Source organism: Neovison vison, chromosome 9, assembly GCF_020171115.1.
Source record: "Neovison vison isolate M4711 chromosome 9, ASM_NN_V1, whole genome shotgun sequence".
Classification (NCBI taxonomy): domain Eukaryota; kingdom Metazoa; phylum Chordata; class Mammalia; order Carnivora; family Mustelidae; genus Neogale; species Neogale vison.
The window spans coordinates 99,934,887-99,957,673 of record NC_058099.1 but is presented as its reverse complement, the minus strand read 5'-3'; the positions used below and the strand labels follow the sequence as shown (position 1 = coordinate 99,957,673).

Genomic DNA, 22,787 nt, shown 5'->3' with positions numbered 1-22,787 from the left:
CCCCGCCCCTGGCACCCACCATCCACGTTCTGTCTCTGGGATTTGAGGCCCCCGGGGACCGCATGTAAGTGGGAGCGGTATTTGTTGTCTTGGGACTGGCTTATCTCACTGAGCACAGGGCCTCGAGGGTCAGCTGTGTAGCGTGTGACAGGATTCCCTTCCTGTTCGAGCAGGAACACGCCTCAGTTCGCACACGCACATCCTGCGTCCAGCCTGGGCTGCCCTGAGCGCGGTGCTCGGACTTCAGAGTCCTGCTTTCGGGTGCCGTGGAACTAGGCGGCAGGCGTGCTGTCCGGTCCCCTCCGAGCCAGGCGGCGGCTGCATCCGCGTGTTGGTGGGGGCGTTCTTTGCAGAACTCCCTCGGCTCCAGGCCCCAGCACGGGTCGGATGAGCCTGTCCACGCAGTGACTTGGCTGGGAGGGCCTGAGCCCGGGGCTCCCAGGGCCCGAGCACGTGCACCAAATCTCACACGTGGTCAGGTGGTTTTCTATCCTTTTAAACACCTTTCATTATGCAGTAGTGTGAGGTCCACAGAGGCGTTGGGATGAGGGGCGGGGACCCTGGGCCTTCTTTCTGCGCGGAGGAGCTCCGCAGGCCCAGCGCCCACGGGACCCCAGATGTCTGGTCGTCACCCCCACCCCGATCCGAACAAACGTCTGCTCCACTTCCGGAGACTCACTTGGCCTGGGGCGCCTTACTCCTCAGCCCCTGTGGCCGGGGCCAGTCCCCATCGGTCTTTGTCGTGGTGGCACGGTTAACTGCAGAGAACTGGTCCGCGTTTACAGAACACTGCGGTCTCCTCGTGCTTGGACGGGGCTGAGGGTCTGGGGCCCTGCTGGCTGGAGCGCGTGGGCGTATGTTCAGCCTGTGGTGCCTGACGCTTGCTTGTGGGGAGACCTCAAGGCTGCTGTGTTGTTCCTCCGGCCCCCAGACTTGTGCACCTGCCGGATCGCGGCCCCAGCGGGTGTTTACTGCCCCTTCTCTCGGTATCGGGTTCTTGGTGGCTGTGCCTTATGGGAGCCCAGCCCTAAGGAGGGGGTGTATGCGGAGAGGGGAGCCCGTGGCCCCCAGGGTCCCTCAAAGTCGCCCGCTCGGCCCTCGCGGAAGCCCTCAGCTCTGTGAGCCACGTGACCCCTGGACCATGACCTAGTGTGGCTTCCTCGGTCCTGGCAGGCTTCCTCTGCCCGGTCCCTGCCGATGGGGAGGGGCTGCCTGGGCCAGCTGTCCGCAGCTTGTCATCCCCGGACAGTCTGCTGCAGAGGGGACCTCCTTTCAGCTGTGCCTGTGCAGAGCGGGGGGTGGGGAGGGGTCACAGGCTAGGAAACGGAGGCTGGCCTCGGGAACTGGAGCACCAGCCAGACTCGGTCTCCCCAGGGGAAGGCTGTGCCCCATCTGGGTCCGAAACTGAATTCTGTTAAGCTCGGAAATCTCAGGGTTAACTAAAAGATGGGGCGGTGGTGGGGGTTGCAGGGAGGAGAGTGTAGACACAAGCGCGGAATTGCGGTCCTGCGGCCGTGGCTGCCTGTCGGGCGGCGTCCCGTGCGGGAGCCCCATGCCCGCTGCGCAGAGCGCGGTCAGCCTTGCCGTGTGCCGGGCCCTCCGCCGCGCGGTCCGCTGGTCTCCCTGTCCGCGTGCTCCTCCCTCGCAGACCTGGACATGACCGCGCCTGGCACGTCCTTGGTCCCACGTGCTGGGATCCTGCACGCTCCCCTGCCACTGGGCACCTTTCCTGGCCCCGCCGGGTTCGGACCCGCTCGAGCCGTCTGCGCACGGCTGCTCAGGCCGGGCAGGCCTGACGTGGGGCTCCGCGTTGTGCCGCTTGATCTCTGGCAGGTGGCGGGGCCAGGAGTGCGCGGCTGGAGGGGCTCTGTGCACGCGGAGGGAGACCCGTAGCCACGCAGGTCCCTGGGTGGGAAGAAGAGGGTGCGGGGGCCTGGAGGGCGGAGCCCACGCGTGGACTGGGCTGGAGACCCCACGGTGCCCGCCTGCTCGTGGCTCTGGAAGCTCGATGAGAAAGTCCTGGTGCCGCGTCCGCGATGGCCACCCCCTCACCTGCCTGCCCCATCTCACCCCGCAGGGCAGGAAGTTCGTCTACGCGGGCTCCAGCTCGGGCGTGGTGCAGGCCCCCGTGGCCTTCTGCGAGAAGCACGCCACCTGCGAGGACTGCGTGCTGGCCCGCGACCCCTACTGCGCCTGGAGCCCGGCCGGCCAGGCCTGCGTGGCCCTGCACCTGCCGGACAGCCACAGCAGGTACCGGGGGACGCGGCAAGCCGGCTCACCCGCCAGTGGGGTAGGCGCGTGCGCGTGACCGTGCCCGCTTGTGTTGCAGGGACCTGATCCAGCGGATGAGCGGAGACCCGTCCGGCTGCCCCAGTAAGTGGGTCCCTGTCGCGGCGCTGCTCCTGGGCGTCACTGAGCCGCGGTGCTCCGCTGCTGGGGCACCTGCACCTTCTGGTGTTCCCCCTTCTGTCCCCAGAACAGAGGGCGAGCATCCGTGTGGATACCGGGGCCGGCCCGCCTTCCCTTTGAGTTGCAGAAAGGGGCGTTTGAAGCCACATAGCGGGTCTGTTTCCTGGGAGGGCACTTGTTGTCCCACCCAGGACGTCAGCTCTCGAGACGCTGCTCTCCTCCGCGTACCCTGGGGCTGCTTCAACGGCCCACACAGCCTGGCCATGGGAGGGAGGGGTGGCGAGAGGAGTCCTCAGCCCCTCTGCGAGGCCACCGCTGGGTCAGGCTCATACCTCTGTCCCCTGGAAGGCAGTCGTGCTCCTGTCCCTGACCCGCTCGGGCAGCTTCAGGACGGGGCACCGGGAGGCCGCGAGCCCGGCAGCCACCTGCAGACGCGCGTGGTGCGCAACTCCGGGCGCGGCCACTTGGCCTCCCAGGAAGCCAGGGCTCCCGACGTCATCCGGCCGCCCGGGGGCCTCCGGGGGCCGTGTCCCGCTGGCTGCGTCCCGCTGGCTGCGTCGGGGCTCGTCTCTGCCGTACCGTCACGCGTGTCTTTATCTCCTTGGTCGTCCTGGAAGAGTCCGTGTTGCTCCAGTGGGTGGAAAGCTTGTGTTCTCGTGCGTGTTGACCTGTTTGTAAAAGGAGGGAGGCGGCGAGCGGGCTGTTGACACTGTGCACGTTTATTTTGATGTTCCAGATAAAACTAAAGAAAGTTTCCGGCAGCATTTTTTCAAGCACGGCGGCACGGCAGAACTGAAATGCTCCCCGAAGTCCAACCTGGCCCGGGTGGTGTGGACATTCCAGAACAACGAGCTCAAGGCCGAGGGCCCCAAGTACGGCCTGGTGGGCAGGAAGGACTTGCTCGTCTTCAACCTGTCGGAGGGAGACAGCGGGGTGTACCGGTGCCTGTCGGAGGAGAGGCTCCAGAACAGGACGGTGCTGCACGCGGCGGCCAGGCACGTTCTGGAGGTCAGGCTGCCCCCGCGGACCCCCGCGGCCCCCACCGCGCCGGCCGCCCACGCCGAAGGGGACAGGACCCCCCTCAGAGTGTCGGCGGAGCCCACCCCGGGCCCCCCAGCCCAGACGCCGGCGGTGCTGGGCCCCGCATTGGGGGCCATGGCCCCGCCGCCCAGCCCCACGCCCAGCAGCGCGCCGTGCAAACCCAAGACCGTGGTGAACACGGTGCCGCAGGTGCACTCGGAGAAGACCGTGTATCTCAAGTCCGGCGACAACCGCCTGCTCATGGTCCTCTTCCTGCTCTGCTTCGTGCTCTGCCTCGGCCTCCTCTCCTACAACTGCTACAAGGGCTACCTGCCCGGCCAGTGCCTCAAGCTCCGCTCCGCCGTGCTGCTGGCCAAGAAGCAGCCCGCGGCCGACTTCTCCGAGTTCGAGCAGAGCGTGAAGGAGACGCTGGTGGAGCAAGGCAGCTTCTCCCAGCAGAACGGGGCGCAGCCGCGGCCGGCCCTGGACACGGGCTACGAGACGGAGCAGGACACCACGGCCAGCCGGGCGCCCACCGACAGGGAGGACTCTCAGCGGCTCGACGACCTCCCGGGCCGGGACCGGCCCTTCGACGTCAAGTGCGAGCTCAAGTACGCCGACTCGGACGCGGACGTGGACTGAGGTGGCCGCGCGGAGGCCCCCGGTCGGCGTCGCGTGCCCGGCCCCGGGCAGTGTGGGGGGCCCGTGTCTGTGCACCTGCTTCTGTGTCTCTTCTCTCGGGTCGAGCTCGTGAGTTGGTTTCTTGGTCCTTTCGGAAAGCGGCGAGCGCGGCGCGGCCTCCCGCCGTGGGCCACGGGCGGGGACAGGCCCGCGGGCTACGGCGCGGCTCCCCTCGGCCCCAGCTCCCCGCCGCCCCTCGCGCCTCCGGTGCCCCCAACCCCCCACCCCAGAGCAGCAGCCACTGAAAGTTGTTTCGTTCCAGATTGGAAATGACCTTTGTGTTTATCAGATTGGTAACGTAGCGCCCGTTGTCCAGATTGGCACGAACCTTTCCTTCCACGGACCATTCTGTAGGTTTTACTTCTTTTGTGTTGGGTCGTTCGGTTCTTAAGTCACTGAAGCAGACGTTTTCCAGTTTAGAAGGCGCACGGCGTCCGGTCTGTGGCGAGGACGGGCTCCAGCTTATTCCGTTGCTTGTGATTCTCAGGGATAACCTACTTTAGCTACATGCGTTCCTCCCGCTTCCAGAAACATGGACAAAACCATCTCTGGAGCACACCGGTGTTCTTTTTTTCTTTAACTTTATTCCTTGAGGGAAAAGTCATACGCAGAGAGATTTCCTTTCTGTACTTTTTTTCCCGTTTTAATTGTTTTGAAGAAGAGAGGCCAGCGGGTGGCTGTTCTATGAGCCCGGCGGGGTCCCCAGGATCAGAGGAGCCGCCTGGCCCAGGGCCAAGGGGCACGTGTTGCCATCGGATGCTCACAGCCGCTGCTCGAAAACTCCTGTGCGGACGGACAGACGGACGTCCGCCGGGGCACCTTCCGTCATCCGCGCGGCTTCTGTAACTGTCGGCTCGCGCGCGCGGCCGCTGCCCACGGGACGTCCCGCTCCACCGGCCAGAGCCGGCCCCGCGTGCGTGCGAGCTGGGCGGCGGCGGCCACACGGGCCGGGGTCTCCGCACACGCCACGGAGCCGCAGGGTGGCCCACGCGGCTGGCGCGGTCTCTCCCGGCGCGCACGGGAAGGACGGTGTGGCCGCGGCGCTGTCACGGCGCACCTGCTGCGGGCCTGCAGGCGGCGAGCAACACGGATTTCTGTGCCTGCGTGGACACTGTCCTCTTCAGCATGAGACTCAACCGTTTTGGTGTAAACATTTGTGTTTTATAAGATTTACTTTGTTTTTATTTTTCTACTTTGAATTGTATACATTTGAAAAATAACCGAATAAACGAGAACCTTATACCCTTGACGTGGGCCTGTGACTCGCCGCGGCTGCCGGGAGGCCCCGTCCCGTCCCTCCCTCCGGTGGGGCGCGGACTGGGGCAGGTCTCGGGACCGCCCGGCTCCCTTTCTTCCCCGGGGCTTTGCTTCCTTCCTCTGTGTGCGCTGGGATCTACGACGCCCTGCTCAGCGGCCTCTTCCTTTTCTGTCCTCTGTCTCACAGCCTCGTCTATGCCCTTCCCTCCTCCGGGGGCCTCCTCCCTGTCCTGTCGGGGCCCTGGCTCAGCTTCCTCTCCCCGAAGCCCCCGGCCGGCCTCGGTTTCGGGGTCTGACAGCGGCCCGCCTGTCGCCTTGCTGCCGCCCTTCCTCAGCGACCAGGCCCAGCACGTGCGCGCCCTGGGGACCTTCCACCTCTTCTGCCAGGCCACAGGTAAGCGAGGCACCGGGCTGGGCGGGGGCGGGCAGTGCCGGCCCGGAGCCCCTCCTGCCGACGGGGGGGCTGGCGGCTTCTTTGAGGGGCTTCATGGCCATGGATTTGGGTCGCGAGTGATCACCTCCGAGCCTCCAGGCCACCCACAGGCGGGCTGGGCTGGGTCCCGAGGCCTCGGTTAGCTGCTCAGCCGTTCGCAGGACTGTGTGCGCTGACCGTTCGGGGGCGGGTCTCTGTGGCATCTGAGAAAGTCGCTCCAGAGCCTGCAGAAGGGGTTGTGACTCGGTGGTGATGTTGACACAGGACAGCGTGAGAGCCTGGTGGCCCGGGAGGTGTTGGGAGGGGCCGCGGCACGGCTGTGGTCCGGCCAAGCCGCTGGCCAGGGCCCAGAGCGGACGACTAGGGCACAGGATGACAAGCACAGGCGGTTTCGGTTGGAGATTTTAAACTGTGAGAAGCCACCAGGGCTGTGGCGCCGGCTCTCTGGGCCGTGGCGTGCCCCGTGGGGGCCGCGGGCTGCCTGCGTGGCTGCAGGGAAGTGCGCTGTGCGTGGCACGCTGTGGACAAACCTCTGGGATCAGGTCTGTGTGGTCCTGGGTCGCCGGCTCCATGCCTGGCCTTGGTTTGTGCTGGGCCCCCGTGTGGCTCCGGGGCCTGGCGATGTCCCTTGGGGCCTCCCCGGGCAGGACGTCGTCCCTGTGGCAGGGAGAGCTTGTGGTCATACAACCCGCAGGGGCAGCGGGCCATGTGTCCGGGGGTCCAGCGCTCTCACCTGTGGCTTCTCAGGCACCCGTTTGTAGGCGGCGCGTGCAGCGGTGCTGTCCCTGCGAATGGGGGACGGAGACCGCCGTCAGCCAGAGCAGGAACCACGCCGGGCTTCAACAGGGACCCAGCACGGGCCGTGAGTCGCGGCGCTGCCGGCGGCCGGGGAGGAGGGTGGGATCCCGCTCACGGCGCCAGCAGGAGGCACCTCTGCTGGGGGCCGAGGATGGGGACCGTGGCCGGTGGCCTTGTGGCCCGGGGCCGAAGTGGGCAGCGTGGAGGGGCAGCACTCAGGGTGCACTGAGCGGAGGGCCCATGGCCCCCGCCCTCTTCCTCCCATGCTCCTCAATTCCCAGGAACATTGGCCCATCTAGAACCTCCCACTGTTCCAGTGCGGCCCCCTCTGAGGCTGGGAGGTGGCGCAGGAAGGACCCGTCTTTCCCAAGGAGCCGAATGTGCCGTTCCACGCAAGGGAGAAGGCCCCACGTTTGCCCAGAGCGGGCTCGGTACACGCCCCGCGCACAGTGCACACGCACCACAGCCGGGCTCCCGGAGGAAGGCCCGAGGGAGGGCCGCCCCGCCGCGCAGCGGTGACTGAGGAGTGGGCGCTGGCGGGGAGCGGCCACATCCCCATGCCCCCACCCACCCTCCAGAGCCCTCACCTGAGCGCTCAGCAGGCAAAGGAGGCGGCCCTCGGGGGAGGCCCAGCCAACGTGGAGGCGCTCGCGTCCACGCTAGGAGACCACTGTTGGCAGAGCAGCCCAGCAGGCGGAGGCCCCCCCCCAGTCCTCGCCCCGAGGCCAGCCTGCCAGGCTCACTGACTACACGTGGACATCTGGGTTTCTCTTCCCGAAGCCCCGGCCACGAGCCAGGGCTGGCCCACCATGCAAGTGCTGGTCCAAGTATGTGGTGTTCTAAAGGACAGTGTCTTGGGAGTCACAGATGGTACCACAGGTTAAGGCCTTTTCAAGCTGCCGCTCTGGCCGCAGGCTCGGGGCCACCACAGGGCTGTCCCTATTAAACCACTTCACAGAGCCTGGGGCCGTGACCCGACCCAGGCCAGGTGGCCGGCTTGTGACAGGCGTGGCTCGTCGCCCAGCGATTTCCAGGGCTTCTGTGCTCGCCCTCTTCCCTCCGGCTCCTGATCTGCCCCGCGGTGTGCACGTGTGTCCGGGTGTGCACGTGTGTCTGGGTGTGCACAGGTGTCTGGGTGCGCACGCCGCACCCCGCTGTTTCTTCTCACAGCTCGAGGCGGGCTGCAGGTTGTGCTCAGGGGCCGCGCCTGTCCCCGGCCCGAGCATGCGGAGGGGGGAGTCCGGATTCCAGGGCCACCCAAGCTGCTGCCTGCCCCGTGGTGAGCCGTGGGCGTGCGTCCGCCGTCGGGAAGAGGGGTACTGGGCCGGAGGAACGCAAGTCGGCGTGTGGCCGTGTTTCAGACTTTTCGAGAATGAGGACACCGTGCCCCTCGTGGCAGGAGTCGGGACAAACGGTCGTCCGTAGCCGTGTTAGGGCGCGTACAGACGGACACAGGGACGGGAGCGAGGGACCCGTACGTGTCCGTGTTCCTGCGCGTGCGGACCACACCTCTGCGCCCACAGGCCAGAGCTCCGAGCTCTCCTTCCCAAGGAAAGCCGAGCTGTGTGCCCCAGTGGCCCCCGCACCCGACGGGACTGTACTTCCCGCTCATTTACACTGCGTCACCTCTAAAGCGGAGAACGGAACCACTGTACTATAGGCGACGCTCGGCTGTTCGGGGTTTTGATAGCCTTGTATGTTTCAACCGTGACGCTGGACACCGGAGTCCCTGCAGCCCCCGGGCGCCGCGGGGGCCGCAGAAGGGGCGCGGCCGAAATATCCTGTGGGCGCCCGCGGTGGCCGCTGGTGCTGGCGTGATTCAGGGCAGGGGCTCGAGAAAGGCCAAGGCTGGGCTGTGGGGGAAGCCGACTCGCGAGCGGGTCGTTTCCCAAGGAGGGCTGAGAGCCCTCCATGGATGGGCAAGGCTGATCGGTCTCTTTGCTGGGGTCTCGATCCTCAGCGGGTTTCGCAGGGCACTCTTCCGAAGCCGGGTCTCCCTTCTGCTGGGCTCGTCCTCGTGCGGTTGTCGGTCCCAAGCACCTGACCCCCCGTGAGGCTGTGTACCCGAGCCGGCGACCCCCGCCCTTCCCCTCCCCACAATGGGGTCTGGAAAGCGCATTTAGCCACACATGCTTCCAGGGATTAGGACCTGCATGTTCTGGGGTCACTGTTCAGCTGACCACAGGGCTCCGGCCGCTTCGAGGAGGAAGGCTGACGAACTGGGGCGGTGAAGGCCCCCCACCCCGGCGGGGTCCCGACTTCTGTGCAGTTGTGAACCTGGCCATGCCGGACACTGTCCAGACACCGTCTGGGCCCCGGAGGCCCGGTGTGAGGCCACGGGGGCAGGCTGGCCCCAGGGTCAGGGCAGACCACAGGCATGGGGATGCCAAGTGGGGACACCGGTCACAAATGTGGCCCGAGAACTTGGAGTGGACCCCATCACACTCCCCTCCAACGTGGGGCACTCAGGCCCCGCTTCCAGAATCGGGTGTCCTCCCTTGGTGAATAGCCACTGCTCTGAGGGGCTCTGGTTTTCTCACGCAGACTGGGCTGGGGGGCAGGCTGGAGCCAATGGCTCCTGCACCTCGTGGACCCCAGGGTAGGTACTGGAACCTGAGGCCAGGGGAACCATCCTAGGGCCCAGAAGAGATGCCGCATGCCCAGGGCACGAGGGCGTGGCCCTGCGGGGTTGCACGAGGCCCCCGGGGTAGGGGGGTACGGCCTGCCGTCTGGGCCTGATGGTGGGGTGCGGGCCCTGCTGACAGGTTTAACGGTCCCTTTGCCTCCTTGTCTTCCCTGCATTCGGAAGGAGCTGCAGAGCTTTAAGCAGAGTAAGTAAAACGAAAACACCCCTTTAACGTTTTTAAAGCTTTCTTGGGGCTAAGCGCGCGCTTGAAGATTTAGCGACAAAGCTCTTCAGGTCCGAGTGGCACGTAGTCTGTGCTCAGCCAGGCCCCCGCAGTGTGGTCGGCCGAGCGCGTCGCTCCTTCGGGTCCCGGCTCAGGGTGAGGAATCGGCGCCAGCTCAGGCCCCCAGTTCTTCGTCCAAGTTGGCCGTGAGAACCTTCCGGAAGCTCCTGCGGACGCATCCTGGTGGCTCCAGCCCTGGGCGGGTCTCCGCGCACAGCACCACGGGGCAGTCGGCGGCGAGCGGAGCCCGGGCTCTTGGGAACGGACACAGGCCGCCTCACTTCCCGAGCACGGTGCCCGGTGACAATCCCTGTCCAGACCTGCATCCGCGGCCGGGCGGGCCGGCGGCCGGGGCCCAGCAGCCACGGCAGGGGCGCGGCACGGGCGTGCCGCGGTGCGCCGCGTCTGGAGTCCTCGACGGAGGACCGAACGCTGTGGGAAAACCAGTTCCAGCGACGGACTGAAGTCCTGGGAAGCCCGCACAGGAAGCGAGCGACGCCACGGTGTCCCCGCGGCCGACGTGGCCCGGCAGCTGCTGCGTGAACCACTTCTGAGCAAAGCCTTCCAGAGTCTCCTTGACGGCCTCGGCACGTTTCTTTCCTCCAAGTGCCTTGTTCTCACGGCAAAACCAGTATTTGCTGTTGTGGGTCTGGGATTCCGGGAAAGCGCCAAGAGCGGGATCGCGGCTCCTCGCCGTCCGCCACCTACAGCAGCTGCCACCAGCGCGGCGGCGACGGAGCCCTTCCTCCGGCGTCTACACACGTCTGTGCACACGTGGACACACGCTGACGCTCGAACATCTCCTGTGACGCGACGCATTTCCCTGGGTTACAGTCTCAAACGTGCCTCACAAATGACAACACAGGTGGCCGTCACATCAGGTCTCCGACCCCTGGTTGTTCGTCTCCAACTTCTTACGGACACAGCTCTGCTGGCCTGGCCCGTCCACGCTCTCGCCCTGGCCTCGGGGCTCATTCCTCCGACCGTGTGGTCCGCGTCTGACTGTCCCTCGCGAGGAAGGCTCTTTGGACATGCCGAAGGCGGTGCCTCACGACGAGAGACGGGAGCGGGGAGGGCCGTGCCAGTGACGCAGGAATCCCGGGGAGGCCGTCCCGGAGTTCTCCCTCCTCAGGCCGGCGTGGCCAGCACCGCCCCACCCGCTCCCGCGCTGCAGCTTTGCGTCCTGGGTGCGGCCGCCGGCCTGCAGGGTCCCGCCGGGCTCAGGGACTACAGCCACAGACGGCGTCCCTCCTCGGCCTGGCGTCCTCCACGACACCGCCGCCCACGTCGTCCCCAGCTGGGGGCGCGGCTGGGTAGACTCCTGCTTCACGAAACGGATTCCGAGGCAGGACGGATCTGGGCTGGCACCCAGCGCGGCTGCTGGTCCACCGTGCCTGGGACAAGAGTGGGGAGAAGACAGCAGAGAGGGGCCTTCGGTCTTGCTCGGCCCCCTGGCGCCCATCCTGACCCCCGGGTTGGCTGGACCCCCCCCTTCAGTGCCGGGGAGAGCAGGGGTGGCCGCACAGAGCAGAGCCTTCGGTCCCAGGTGGCGGCGGCAGGGCCCGGTCACACGCGTCTGTGTCCGCAGGCCCCGCAGACATCCACTTCATCTGGGAGAAGAACGGCCGCGAGCTGGACACGTCCCCCCCCACGCAGACCCACGCGCTGCTCGCCGGCAGGACCCACGCGCTCAGCTGGCTGCGGGACGCCGTGGGCGCGAGCGCCGAGTACCGCTGCTCCGTCGTCTCCTCCGCGGGCAACAGGACCTCCCGTGTGCGGGTCACCGTCACGAGACCCGGTGAGTGCGGTCCCTCCGCGTCCACACCCCCCGTCACACACCCACCCGCGCACACACCCGCCAGGTTGCACCGCGGGTTCCGCCGGGCGGTGCTGGGGAGGCCGCGTCCGGAGAGCCCCGAAGGCCCCAGCTCCGGCTTCGCGCGCAGAGGACCGGGCGGGGTGCACGGGGCTGGCCCGAAAGGTCTCCCCTGCCCAGCGGAGATTTGCCCCAGTCTCCGCGGGCTCTGCACGCGGCCTTCCCGGACCCCTGTCCGCATGGTCCACGCTCACGCCACGGTGTCTCCAGGCCTGGCCAGGCCCGTGGCACCGGGAAGCCTGCCCTTTCCTGTCCTCCGAGAGATACCCTGCTCCACTTCATGTCCTGGGCTCTTTCTGGAACTCTCCTGCCAAACGTGGGACCGCCGGGCACGGTATGGGACCACACGCTGCTTCCAGCCAGCCTTGGAGGCCTGTCCCGGCGCCGAGCATCTCGGGGAGGCTGTGCCTGCTTCCCTGCGGCCGGCCTAGGGCTCAGCATTCCCGGGTCTGCTCTGTCCCCACCGGCGCCCACGCTCCAGCTTCCAGGTGTTGTGCTCCCCTCCGGTTTCCAGTCCGTCCTCAACAGTTTCCACTGATGCTTCGGAGATGCTGGAAAGGCCCCCATCCTTCTGGTGAGGGTTTGGGGAGAGAAAACTGCACACTTCTGCCCCCCCCAGAACCCGGTCCTCCCATCTCTGTCAAGTGGCCCCCGCCCCGCCACCGTCAGGGCACGCGGACTCCTCACGTGAGCCTGACTCACAAGCCACGAGGTGTCCCGCAGAAACCGCGAGAACGGCACTGGCGGCACAGTCGGGAGGGCCCCGCGGCGGTCCTGCTCCTCCCACCCCCGCCCCGCGGTCACCCAGCGCACCGGCGTGGGAGCAGCAGGACCTAACACCGATCGCGGCAGCTGTAGCTGCCGCACACACGCCACGGGGGGCAGGGACGCCGGCCAGGACAGCCCGGTCTCTGCCTGTCTGCCGAGCCCGCCGTGTCTCCTGAAGCTGCAGAGCCTGGAGAACGCAGGGCTCCTGCACGGTGGGAGCCGGACATCCTCCAGACCCCCTTGGGGTGAAGGACCCCAAACACGCCTCTGCAGCGCTCGCCCCAGCCCTGCCCAGTTCTGCTCACGGAAGGAGCTCTGCTTCGTGTCTCGGGGCGCAGGTCCCTGGCGCCCGTTTCTGAAACTAGCAACAGGGATGCGGTCCGGTAACCGCGGCGCCTGGGCTCGTGCCGCCCCGACAGCGCCGCGCGGAACCGGCTTCCGAACCCTCAGCTCAAGCTGCCGCGGCAGCCACGCGGAGCAGCGGAGCACGCCACGGCGCCGGCCTGCGGAGCCGCGGACTCCCCGGCCTCAGTCGGGACAGGCCTCCTGGGGGAGGTGGCACCAGCCCCAACACGGGGGGGCACTAGCCCCTCTCTTGCCTGTGCAGGAAATTCAAGTGAGACGAGGATAGGGCCGGCGTGACCGTGGGGACCAGCCACTCCCGGGGCCGGTGGCCTGAGGAAGCCCCCACAGCCAGGAAGGCAGGCTGGGAGGCTCGAACGCCTCGCCCGAAACCTGGCCATCGGACGGCCTCAGCAGACAGACGGACCCAGGTGCCCCCAGGGCCAGGAGGCTGACACCCGGCCCCGCACATCCCTTGTCTTGCAGAGGCGACCCACCAGGAGCAGTGGACCAGAGAGCTGGCCGCCTGGAGGGCCGTGGCCGGGGAGCATGACCGCATGATGCGGAGCTGGAGGAAGGCGTGGGTACGTGGCTGCGCTGACCGCGGGCAGGGGCCGGCAGGGCGGGCCCGCTGAGCCGTTCTGCCTTCAGGAACCTTCGGGCTCTGAACTCTAGGCAGATCCCCGGGGAGCATCAGCACGGTGGGGCGAGGAGGGCCTCTCATGGAGACTCCAGATGGGGGGCACATGTGGCGACAGGGCCACAGGCTCTCACTGAGCCCGCAGGGAGTCCCGTCCAGGCATCCACGGGCGGCAGGGCAGGCGGCCCCCAGGCCCGAGAGTCGGCCGGGCAGGCGCCCCAGAGCTCCCCGGCAGGCTTCCACCGTCCTGGCCGCCGTGACCACCTACAGCCTCTCCTTGCTGCCGACACGGGCTCAGGGTCTCTGACCGATGCTTTCGAGCTCAGCTCGCACAGGACACCCTCCCCAAAGGCCACCTCCTGCGTCTTGGGGGGAGGCCTCTGTTCTACCAGGAATTCAAAGGGGCCTGCATTGTTCTTTCAGGAAAGCTGTGACAAGGACAACTTATAGACCTCAGTTGAGCCCGCTGCCCCTTGCCACGCCGCCCCCGGAGAGGCCCCAAGACCGTGAGCAGTCACCTGGCCTGCCGAGACAGGGTTCACCTCAAGCGCCGAGACAGCAGCCAAAACTTTAAAGACTTAGTTGCTCACAGGGGACAGGAGAGCCGACCTGGCGGACACAGGACACCAGGACCGCTAAGCTACAGATTCGATGCCAGACAGCGGCGTGCGTGACGGCTCCTCTCCCAGAAACGCCGCTGCTGCGCTCCCCGGCTGCTCCTCCCTGCCACGCGCCAGCCCCGGCCCCAGCCTGCCGCGGCTCCCACCTTCACGGAGCTCCAACGCGCCAGGGACAGGCCCAGCGAGACCAATGGAAGCAACTGGCCTGACACCTCGAGTGACAGGAGGTACCCCCTCTCCCCGCAGGAGCTCCAGGCTCCGAGGGCTCCATGGGCTTCGGCACGCAGCTCTGAGTGTGCCCTCTGCGCGCCCCGAGCGGGCGTGCCCCATGCCGGAGCCTCTGCTGACGGGACTACACCCTGTGCGGGACCCAAAGGCCTGACGCTGCGCAGCCCAGACCCTGGTCACCTGCTAATCAAATGACGGTAACCCACAGCCAGCCCACCCTGCCAGAACCTCCCTGCACCCCCCGCACACGGACAGCCCGTGTCCGGACCCCCCGCCCCCGATTCGGAGGCCGAGGACCTCGGAGAGCGCGTCTGTGTCCCCCGGCTTGCGGCGGGGTCGCCCGCCCGCCCCGGCCTCCGGGCCCGCACGCAGGGTGCCGTCCACTCAGCGGGGGGTGCGCGCGTCCGGGCGCCCACGGGACGGGCTCAGCTCTCCGCGGCCGGGAGACGCGCCCCGGGTCTGCACGTGGGGGAGTGCCTCACGCCAAGACCGCAATGAGACGCGTGCCCGCAGCCTAGCGCGGTGGGGGTGGGGGTCTGCTGGGACCCGAGCCTAGGAGTCGGGGTTGTCTGCACTGTTGAGAAATACACAGGAATCAATGCAGCGAGCGGAGCATGTGCGTGGGAGGCGCGGCCCCGCGCACACGGCCGGTGTGTCCCCAGCAGCTGCAGCCTCTGCCACCAGAGGGACGCTGGCCAGGCCAACCCCCGCAGTACGTCCCCGAGAAGCACCACGCGGCCCCGACACGGCACTCGCACCGCCCTGCTGGGCTCCACGGGCTCCCCTGGGCCCTGCCGCCAGTTCAAAACGCCCCGCTCTCCTTGTAGATGAACCTGAGGACTTCCCTGTCGTCTCTCTCAAACCTCCCGCGGGGCACGGGGCACCTGCTGACGCAGGAAGGGGAGAGCCCTGCCCTTGGGGGAGAAGCTGCGGCGTCACGCGCTCCGCAGGCCACTCGCCTCCGACTAACCACGCCCGGCGCCACCAAGGTCCCCTAACAGTGCGCTCAAGGCCAACGAGCCCCGCGGCTCGCCCCGCGCGCACCGGGCGCCAAAGCTCCGTCCGGTCATGACACTGGGGCGCGAGGGGCTGAGGCAGCAGCCCTCCCGGCAAGCCTCTTCCCTTTCAACGCCGTGCCTGAGGGGCCGCCCCCGGACCCAGGACGTGCCCACGAGCCTAAGACGGCGGGCGGATCAAATCATTGCTCTTTATTCAAAATAAATAAACCCTCTTACCTACAGCAAAATATGAAAGCAAACTTCTATCCCACTGGCCTCCAAGATAGAAACCACATTCAGAATACATTCGTTTACAAAAGGAAAACCTCTGCAGATCAGCAAAACAAATCCCGGAACTTCAATGTACATTGCTTCTTTGAAAAATAAAAGCAAAAAGGAATAATTCATGTCAAAAGGTCACAGGTTAGAGAAGTGATTTTCCTCGAGGCTCATCTGAGCAGACCCTCTAACTACCCCCATCTTCCAGTCAAAAAGCCACGTCCCGAGAGAGCCCACCCCCGGCCCGCGGCGCCACCCCCCGCCCACACACGGACACGGTTCAGCTCTTCTGCGGGGGTTGGGGGTTCTTCACAGCACAGAACTCGGGGCGCCACACCTTCCAGCCGTTCCCAGATTCCGTAGCTCAGACCCAAAGCTGCGTCTCGGGGCTCTCGGGCTCCCCCAGCACGCCCGGGGGGCCCAGGGGCCCGGGACATGCCTCCTGGATTCACCTCCCGACTCAAAAGCCACACAGCACAGCAGGTCTGCGGAGACCTGAGAAGAGAGGGGCCCCCGAGTCTCTCATGCCCCCCTTCCTTACCGCACGCACACACACAACCACGCGCTACAAACTGAGGTTCAGCATCTGCGAGGTTGAAGCCTCCAGCTCCAGCGCACAGCGACGGTACGCCTCCAGGTGTCGCCTCCAGATGTCCACTACAGACGACAAAGGGGCACAGCTGAGGGACACGCAGGGACAGCTGGGGCCGTCTCTGCTGTCCGGGGGCGGGGAGGGGGGAAGCGACTGCCCCGGGGGGCTCAGGTCCCTACAGGAGCCTGGCAAGGACCTCCCCCCCTCACCCCCGCTGTTAGTGTCTGAGAGCCTCCTGCCAAGGACCCCACGGGGCTCAAGGCCACGCTCTGCAGGCACCATGTGACCTGAGGTCTGAGCCCAGCTGGGACCGACCTGGCCTTATGCCACCACCTGTCAGTCCAGGGGGACGCGGAGCCCGAGGACGCACAGTCCCCCCGCCCCGCCCAGCACTCACTGTAGTGCGGCTCTTCTCTCCCGGCCACGGGAGCCGGGGGGCTGTCCTGCGCCGAGCCGCCGGGAGCCGGGGGGCCGGGCTCCCCAGCCAGCTCCTGGCGCACGCTCTCCAGCATGGTCTTGTACGCCTGCCGGGCGGCCATCGTCAGCTCAACCATTCTGTGGAACTGGTCCTGGGGCAGAAGGGAACACGTGGATGACAGCCCTGACCCCAGGGGACACGGTCTCCGCCCGCCGGGGAGCAGGGCTGAAGCGGGGGACCCCCAGCAAGGGTGCTGCCTGCCAGCGGCCAGCACAGAGCTGCCTCCGAGTGGCCCTGCAGTGCCCTGCGGGGGACACTGCACGCGCGCCCACGGCTCCCGGCCCGGCCCCGAACTCACCTGGGCCCCGTCGTAGCTGAAGATGCCCACGGCGCTGACGGGCACGGCCTTGTTCAGACTGCGCCCCAGCGCTTTGCGGTTGAGCGCAAACACGAACGGGATGCTCTGCTCGCAGGCGCAGTCGATGATGGTGTGCAGCGTGTCGTCCAGCCCGCCTGGTCAGGGACAGGGCAGCGACCGGGAGACGCGTCACACGCAGCCTGGCGCGGTCCTGGCCACAGAGGGATTCCACCTCCACAGGGCGACAGCCCCGAGGGCCGCACCCGCAAGCAGGACAAGGCTGCCCCCCATCCCGCAGGCACAGTGCTCCTCCCAGCCGGGGACGCGCTCTCGGAAGAGACGCATAGACGCGTCCTCCGCCAAGAAAACACCTGGCCTTGCGGGGGACACGGGAAGGGAGGTCTTCACCTTCTAGCAGGGTCCCCGCTCCGGATCCCAGCATGGGGGTACACGGAACACCCGGCAAAGCTCAGACGCCGGCAGGGGCCAGGCCTCCCCATCTCCATGTCAGGTGCCCCCAAGTCTCAGTGACACAAGCTCCAACCCGAGGGCCCTGCGCTGCCGCCTCCCGTGTGCTCTCCCCACGCGCCTTTCGTTTGCCGGAGGCTCCCAGGATGCAACGCAGGGGAGCACAGCCCGTGTCTGCCTAGTCCTTTAAGGCCGTAACCGGAACTGCCATCCCCAGCCAGAGCAGAGGGGGCGGGGGGGGGGTGAAGGCCCCCGTGCACCCACCAGCAGGCGCCCCACAGTAGGCGGCCGCCATACAGGCCGCTGCGGACTCCACCTCCGGCCCCTCCCCTCCCTGGAGGCCCAGGCCGGGGAAGGAACCAAGCCCCGGGGGGACCCCCGTTCCTTGGCCGACCCTCCTGGCAGCCAGCCCCTGCCTCTGGACCTCTCCGAAGGTCACCTTTGTTTACATAACACCTCTGGGGAGTTACCAGGACTATTCCAAGGTGTAAGCCAGGAACCAAGCACAAAAACCCAGCAAGAAGAACTCTACTTGGGTCACGGAACGGCTTCACGGGCGTTTGCTGCCAAGGACGGGACGGCTCCAGGGAATAATCTGAACCCGCACTATGCCCCAGGCCCCCCGCTAACTGCCTGGAAGCAGGAGCTCCTGGGTGCCCACGGAGATGGGACCCTGGGGCACGGAAAGGTCACCGAGTACACTACAGGCCAGGGCCCCCCTACGGCAGACTCCCCATCCTCCACCACCCGCCCTGCAGGGTCCGGGCGTGGGGGGCGGGGGAGGTGCAGGAGAGGCACGCTGAGAAGGGCAAAGGGGGGCTGTGTGTGTGGGTGACGTGCTGCCACCGAGCCTTACTACGAGAGAGAGAGAGAGAGAGAGAGAGAGAGAGAGTGTGTGTGTGTGTGTGCTGCCACCGAGCCTTACTACAAGAGAGAGAGAGAGAGAGAGAGAGAGTGTGTGTGTGTGTGTGTGTGTGTGTGGTGCGCGCGCGTGTGTGTGTGTGTGTGGTGCGCGCGTATAAGTCACGCAGGCAAGTGGAGCAGCAAGAACATGTAGGGACAGGCGTGAGATCACCGCAGACGGACCTGACCACTCGCCCGGCACGGAACACGCACAGCGCGGCTTCAAGGTGCGCGGAAACACAACAGAACAGCGGCAGGAAGGGACCTGGGCCCTCGGCCACACTCACCCCAAGGACAGCAGACCAATTCTCTGTCAACCTAAACCCCTGAAACGCTCTTGCTACAATGGGGATTTTCTCTGAAGAACAAAGAAGATGACGAGGCCCACATATCCAGGTCCGAGAGCACACGTGCGGGAGCAGAGCGGGCGCCCCGGCAGCGACCCGGCGGTGCGGAGCGCGGGTACCCCAGCAGAGGGAGCGCTGGGAGGCGGCGGGGAGAGGGCCACTGGGTCGGCCTCTGCAAAGATCCCGCTGAGAAGAATACAGTCTACCGACACAAACAAAAACAGAAACGTGGAAGTACCAGAAAAACCAGTATTTAAAAACCTAATAATAGGCTTTAAGCATTAAGGTGGACGATGGCATAAAATCTAAATGAAATGAAAACACCAAAACAAAAAACCTCAGTATAATAACAACACCCAAAATCCCTGCCCGGCCAAAAAACGTTTAAAAAACGTTTAAAAAACAGGCAACAGACAAACCAAAACAACATTCACCACTCTCGCCCAGAGGGCTGACTTACCATATAAAAAGGCCCGAGTCACTACTGAAAAGATCAGCAAACCCAGAACACAAACGGGGAAAGAACATAAACCATCAATTCACTGAAACCCCCAAGCTCTTCAACAAGAAAGCAGCTACTCACCACCCCCCCCAGACAAATGGGGGCCCAACGCCCACGCCCCCCCGGAGCCAAGGCGCTGGGGGCCAAGGCGCTGGGGGCGCAGCAGTGGCCTCGGGCAAGCAGCGGCGTGACCCACAGGACCCGCGGCCGCACCGGGCCTTGCGGGCGTGGCGGGGCCCACAGAGACGCTCCCACAAGCAGGAAGGACAGCAAGCTCAGGGAGTCCTTGTTCTCAGCTGGAGATGCCAGGAAAGACCCAGGGGCTGTCCATGCCGTGGGTGCTCCCAGCTGGGCCCCCAGACCCACGGCTACACGCTCGGGGCCCACAGCGCCGGACGCCAGGTCTCCGTCTCTCTCCCAGTCACACCCTGATTACCAAGGACCCATCAAATGGGGCACTGCCACTTGCCTCTGGGGGGCTGCAGGCATCTGGGGGGCCGACTCCTGTAAGGGAAACTCAGCACCTGCCCATGCCATGGCACCGCCCCACCAAATCAGCAGACGGACGGACTCACAGACAGGGTCCACGACATCTGCCAGAGAAGAAAACGTCTGCCATGGCCCCATCACCTGCCACCACTTAGAGGAGCAGCCAATGCTCGGTCACGAGAAAACAAAAGCACATCCCGCTGCTCCAGGAACTGGGGGGTCACGGTGGCCAGTTTGCTCAGAGACGAACGCTCAGGCCCCGTGTCCCTCAGTTCTGCCCAGGCCCTGGCCCAGACCCACCTAAAATCTGAGGACAGAGGAGGAAGCAAGCTCTGCGGACAAAGACACTCAACAAAGGCGTCCGTTCCCGGCCGAAGGCCTGCGTCCCCAGCCAGCAGGGAGAGCACGAGGGGAGCGGGCTGAGGAGGGGCGCACCATCCTCAGCTGGAGCCGCGGTCCTTCCCCACCACCCGCCGGACACTCCCGTGGCCCTGGGTGCCAGCCACGCGGTCACGCTCTGCCTCGTGTCCCCCATCCCCGGGGCCCATCCCAAATGCTGTCTGAGCAGCTGCCGGCCCATCGAAGGCTCCTTTCCCGGCAGTCCCTGCTGGTGCCAGGACTGGGGTGTCCGGAGGCGCCCGCCACACTAACTGGGAAGAGGGACAGCAGGGCGGGAACGAGGAGTTCACGCCGAGCGCCTCCTCTGCCGGTCAGGTCCCTGCAGGCGACACCCCACGTGCGCCTCCGGGGGACCCCCCTGGGAGAGACCAGGTGGCTGCACCAGTCTGTGTGACACAGCGGCAAGTCTAGACGGTTCTGCCCTGCCCAGCGCCCAGCCCACAGCTCAGTGAGAGCCGCAAGCACCTCCACCGGCCCAGTTCCAGGATTCGGACAACACAACTGAGAACAAGCTAAACGCTCAAAACAAGCACCATGTAAAATTCAGGTTCCAAGTTCCCAGACCAAACGCCACCTACGCAGACACGGTCCTCCCACACGGCTCAAGGCCGGGATGCCGAGGCCTCCCTGCAAAACACTGCAAGCCCTCGGCTAGCTGCTCCTTGCAAAGCACGTACAAGACGTAGTGGCAAGTTCCCTCAGCCTCAAAGCAGGAGCACGCGGGCACGGACGGCGAACAGCGGACCTGGACGTGCCTGCGGTGGAGCCACCTGCCGGCCAGGCTCACCCTCCCTGGGTCGGGGGAAAAGCACCCCGAAGTGCCCACTGCACACACACACCCGTTTCTCAGTGTGCTTGTTAGACACAAGTCACATGCACAAGTCAAGGGCAGGAAGCTGGAGCGCCGGCAGAGGCTGAGCCCGCCGACCCGACAGCGGGGCAAGTGGGGGGAGCCCACAGCCCGCCCTCCACAGCTTCGTTCCAGGCCCCCAGGGCCCGGTGGCCTCGTGCACTGTGGGCACCTTCCGCCCGGGGGAGGTTCAGGGGAGGTGAGAGCAGTTGGTGGGCTCCCCCGGGCAATGCCAGGCCCCGACTTCTAGGAGGGATTTGAGGACAGAGGCGGCCCCGCACCAGGCTGAGTGTCTCGCCCAGGGGCATCAAGACATCCCCTTGGGGGGGCCCCCGAGCACAGCAGCGGCCCAGCCAGCCGGCCCAGCGTAGCCTTGCAGCAGCAGCATCACTGAAGAACGTGCTAGAACCGCATCTCTGGGGTCCAGTGGCCTCGCTCTGGCAGGGGTCGGGGTGACACTGGCGCACACTAGGTGGGCAAGCACGGGCCTGCGATGCAGTGCCCGGCCGCCACGCGCCAACCACACCGGCTGAGGACAAGCAGACGATGACGGCCGGGGGCATCCGCGCAAGCCTGCGGCCTGAGACCCAAACAGCCAAGCAGCGGCAAGAGAGGCACTCGGGGTGGGGGTGGGAGGCACGCACCCCCACATCCTCTCTGCGCGCAGCTCAGGGTACTCACTGATCGGCCCCACAGCAGCAGGGCGGCAACAGACACAGAGACTTCAGGACAGCAGAGACAGCTCCCGGAAGCCAGAGAAAGAGGAACGGGAAACCCTGCTGCCGTTCGGCGAGGCCGGCAGCACACCGAGCCGAGGGACGCCGCGAGGACAGCGGCGCAGGAGGCCCGGCGCGCAGAGCGCCCCACAGCAGGGCCCACGCGCCGCCCACCCTGCGGCTCACAGAGCCCCGCGCGCGGGCAGCGCGCACCCGCTCCCAGAGAAGAGGAAGGAGGACGGAGAGCGGGAGACCGGGCTCCGAGCCCCATCTGCCAGACGCGCGCTCGCTCCCGCCTTCCCACCAGCCCCGACTCGCTCTCCTGCCGGCATCAGCCCAGCCGCTGCCCAGCAGGAGCCGGCGGGCGGTCCCTGAGGACGGCCACAGGTGGGGGCAGAGAGCCTCGAGGAGCCCAGGCAAAGCTGCGGAACATCCCAGGCACCAACAATCTCGGGCCGCGGGCAGGGAGGGAGGGACGGACTCCTGTTCAAACCCGGTGCTGTGCGGGGATCCAAGGATGGGGCGCGGCGACCACACAGCCAGAGGACAGGGGCCCGAAGCCCCCTGCTGTCCCATTCCGGGGCCAGGGCCTGCCCTGAGCCACTGCTCTCGGGCCCCTGGGACCCCACACAAGGCAGGAAACCTCCCGACTCCGGCTGCAGAACGGCAACGGCAGCCAGGGAAGCTCCGCGTAGGAGCCAGCCCGGCTCCCTGCGAGGTGACCCGACACACGTAGGCGACAGGCACACGTGCTCCGAAGGCTCCCTCGGCCCCCGGCGGACAAAGAACCAGGACACGGGTTCCCCACGACCCGTCCCCCCAACACACAGCCTGTGCCTGTCTGTCATCCAGCCCAGCCGCTGTGCCCACAAAACACAGCCGACCTGCCGGGGCCGGTGAGACAGCCGAGCCCCGGGACAAGCCGCCTGTGCTCCCGGACCGAGCAAGGACACACCAGCTGGACGGCCGCGCAGCCGGTCACAGAAGCCCCACGGCAGGAGCCCCACGGCAGGAGCCCCGGGGGCCCCCCACCTCCCCGGAGGCCTGATAGACCGGCCAGACCGCCAGCCGGAACAGCCCGGGCCCTGCTGCGTCCGAGAGCGGCCGCCGGGCGGCCAGGTGAGCGGCAGACGCGGGCCTTGGTGACGGGAGCGGGAGCCCGCCCGGCGCGCGTTACCTTTCGACTGGATCTTCTCGCAGTTGGGGGAGATGATGACGCACTTGAGCTTCCTGAGCCTCAGATGCTTGAGCACCTCCCGCAGACCCAGCACCAGCCGCCGTTTGGTCTTCGCCTTGACCGGGTCCTTCTGGTACGTGCGGTCTTGGAAGCGCACCAGCTCCCTCAGCAGCTCCGAGACGCAGGCGTCCACCTCCTTGCTCAGCATCTGGCTGCAGTAACTGAGGGAGGCGCCCACTGGCGGCGGCCCTGTCGGGGGTCCCCACGGGGAGTGGCCCGCACTGACCCGGGCCCCCGGCCGATGGACCGC

General features: G+C 66.7%; 2 protein-coding genes across 8 annotated transcripts in view; one reads left to right on the top strand and one right to left on the bottom strand.

Annotated features, from left to right (window-relative positions):
- SEMA4D (semaphorin 4D) overlaps positions 1-14,585 on the top strand; it is an 82,693-nt gene extending 68,108 nt beyond the window's left edge. For 3 of the 6 annotated variants that reach the window (XM_044266087.1, XM_044266090.1, XM_044266089.1), the window contains exons 14-16: positions 2,078-2,250; positions 2,330-2,373; positions 3,146-5,357. In XM_044266087.1, the coding sequence (XP_044122022.1) occupies positions 2,078-2,250; positions 2,330-2,373; positions 3,146-4,071 (1,143 nt within the window). In that variant the 3' untranslated portion in view covers positions 4,072-5,357. Of the gene's footprint in view, positions 1-2,077; positions 2,251-2,329; positions 2,374-3,145; positions 5,358-5,554; positions 5,762-11,095; positions 11,306-11,593; positions 11,890-12,979; positions 13,078-13,556 lie in introns of those variants that run through there. The other 3 variants (XM_044266092.1, XM_044266091.1, XM_044266093.1) reach the window with 3 other exon arrangements.
- Positions 3,247-22,787, bottom strand: part of SECISBP2 (SECIS binding protein 2) — a 59,809-nt gene continuing 40,268 nt past the window's right edge. Inside the window, exons 14-18 of one of the 2 annotated variants that reach the window (XM_044266095.1) lie at positions 22,478-22,698; positions 16,627-16,781; positions 16,248-16,419; positions 15,800-15,915; positions 3,247-3,321 (exon numbers count right to left, since the gene is read on the bottom strand). In XM_044266095.1, the coding sequence (XP_044122030.1) occupies positions 15,824-15,915; positions 16,248-16,419; positions 16,627-16,781; positions 22,478-22,698 (640 nt within the window). In that variant the 3' untranslated portion in view covers positions 3,247-3,321; positions 15,800-15,823. Of the gene's footprint in view, positions 3,322-15,174; positions 15,916-16,247; positions 16,420-16,626; positions 16,782-22,477; positions 22,699-22,787 lie in introns of those variants that run through there. The other variant, XM_044266094.1, reaches the window with a different exon arrangement.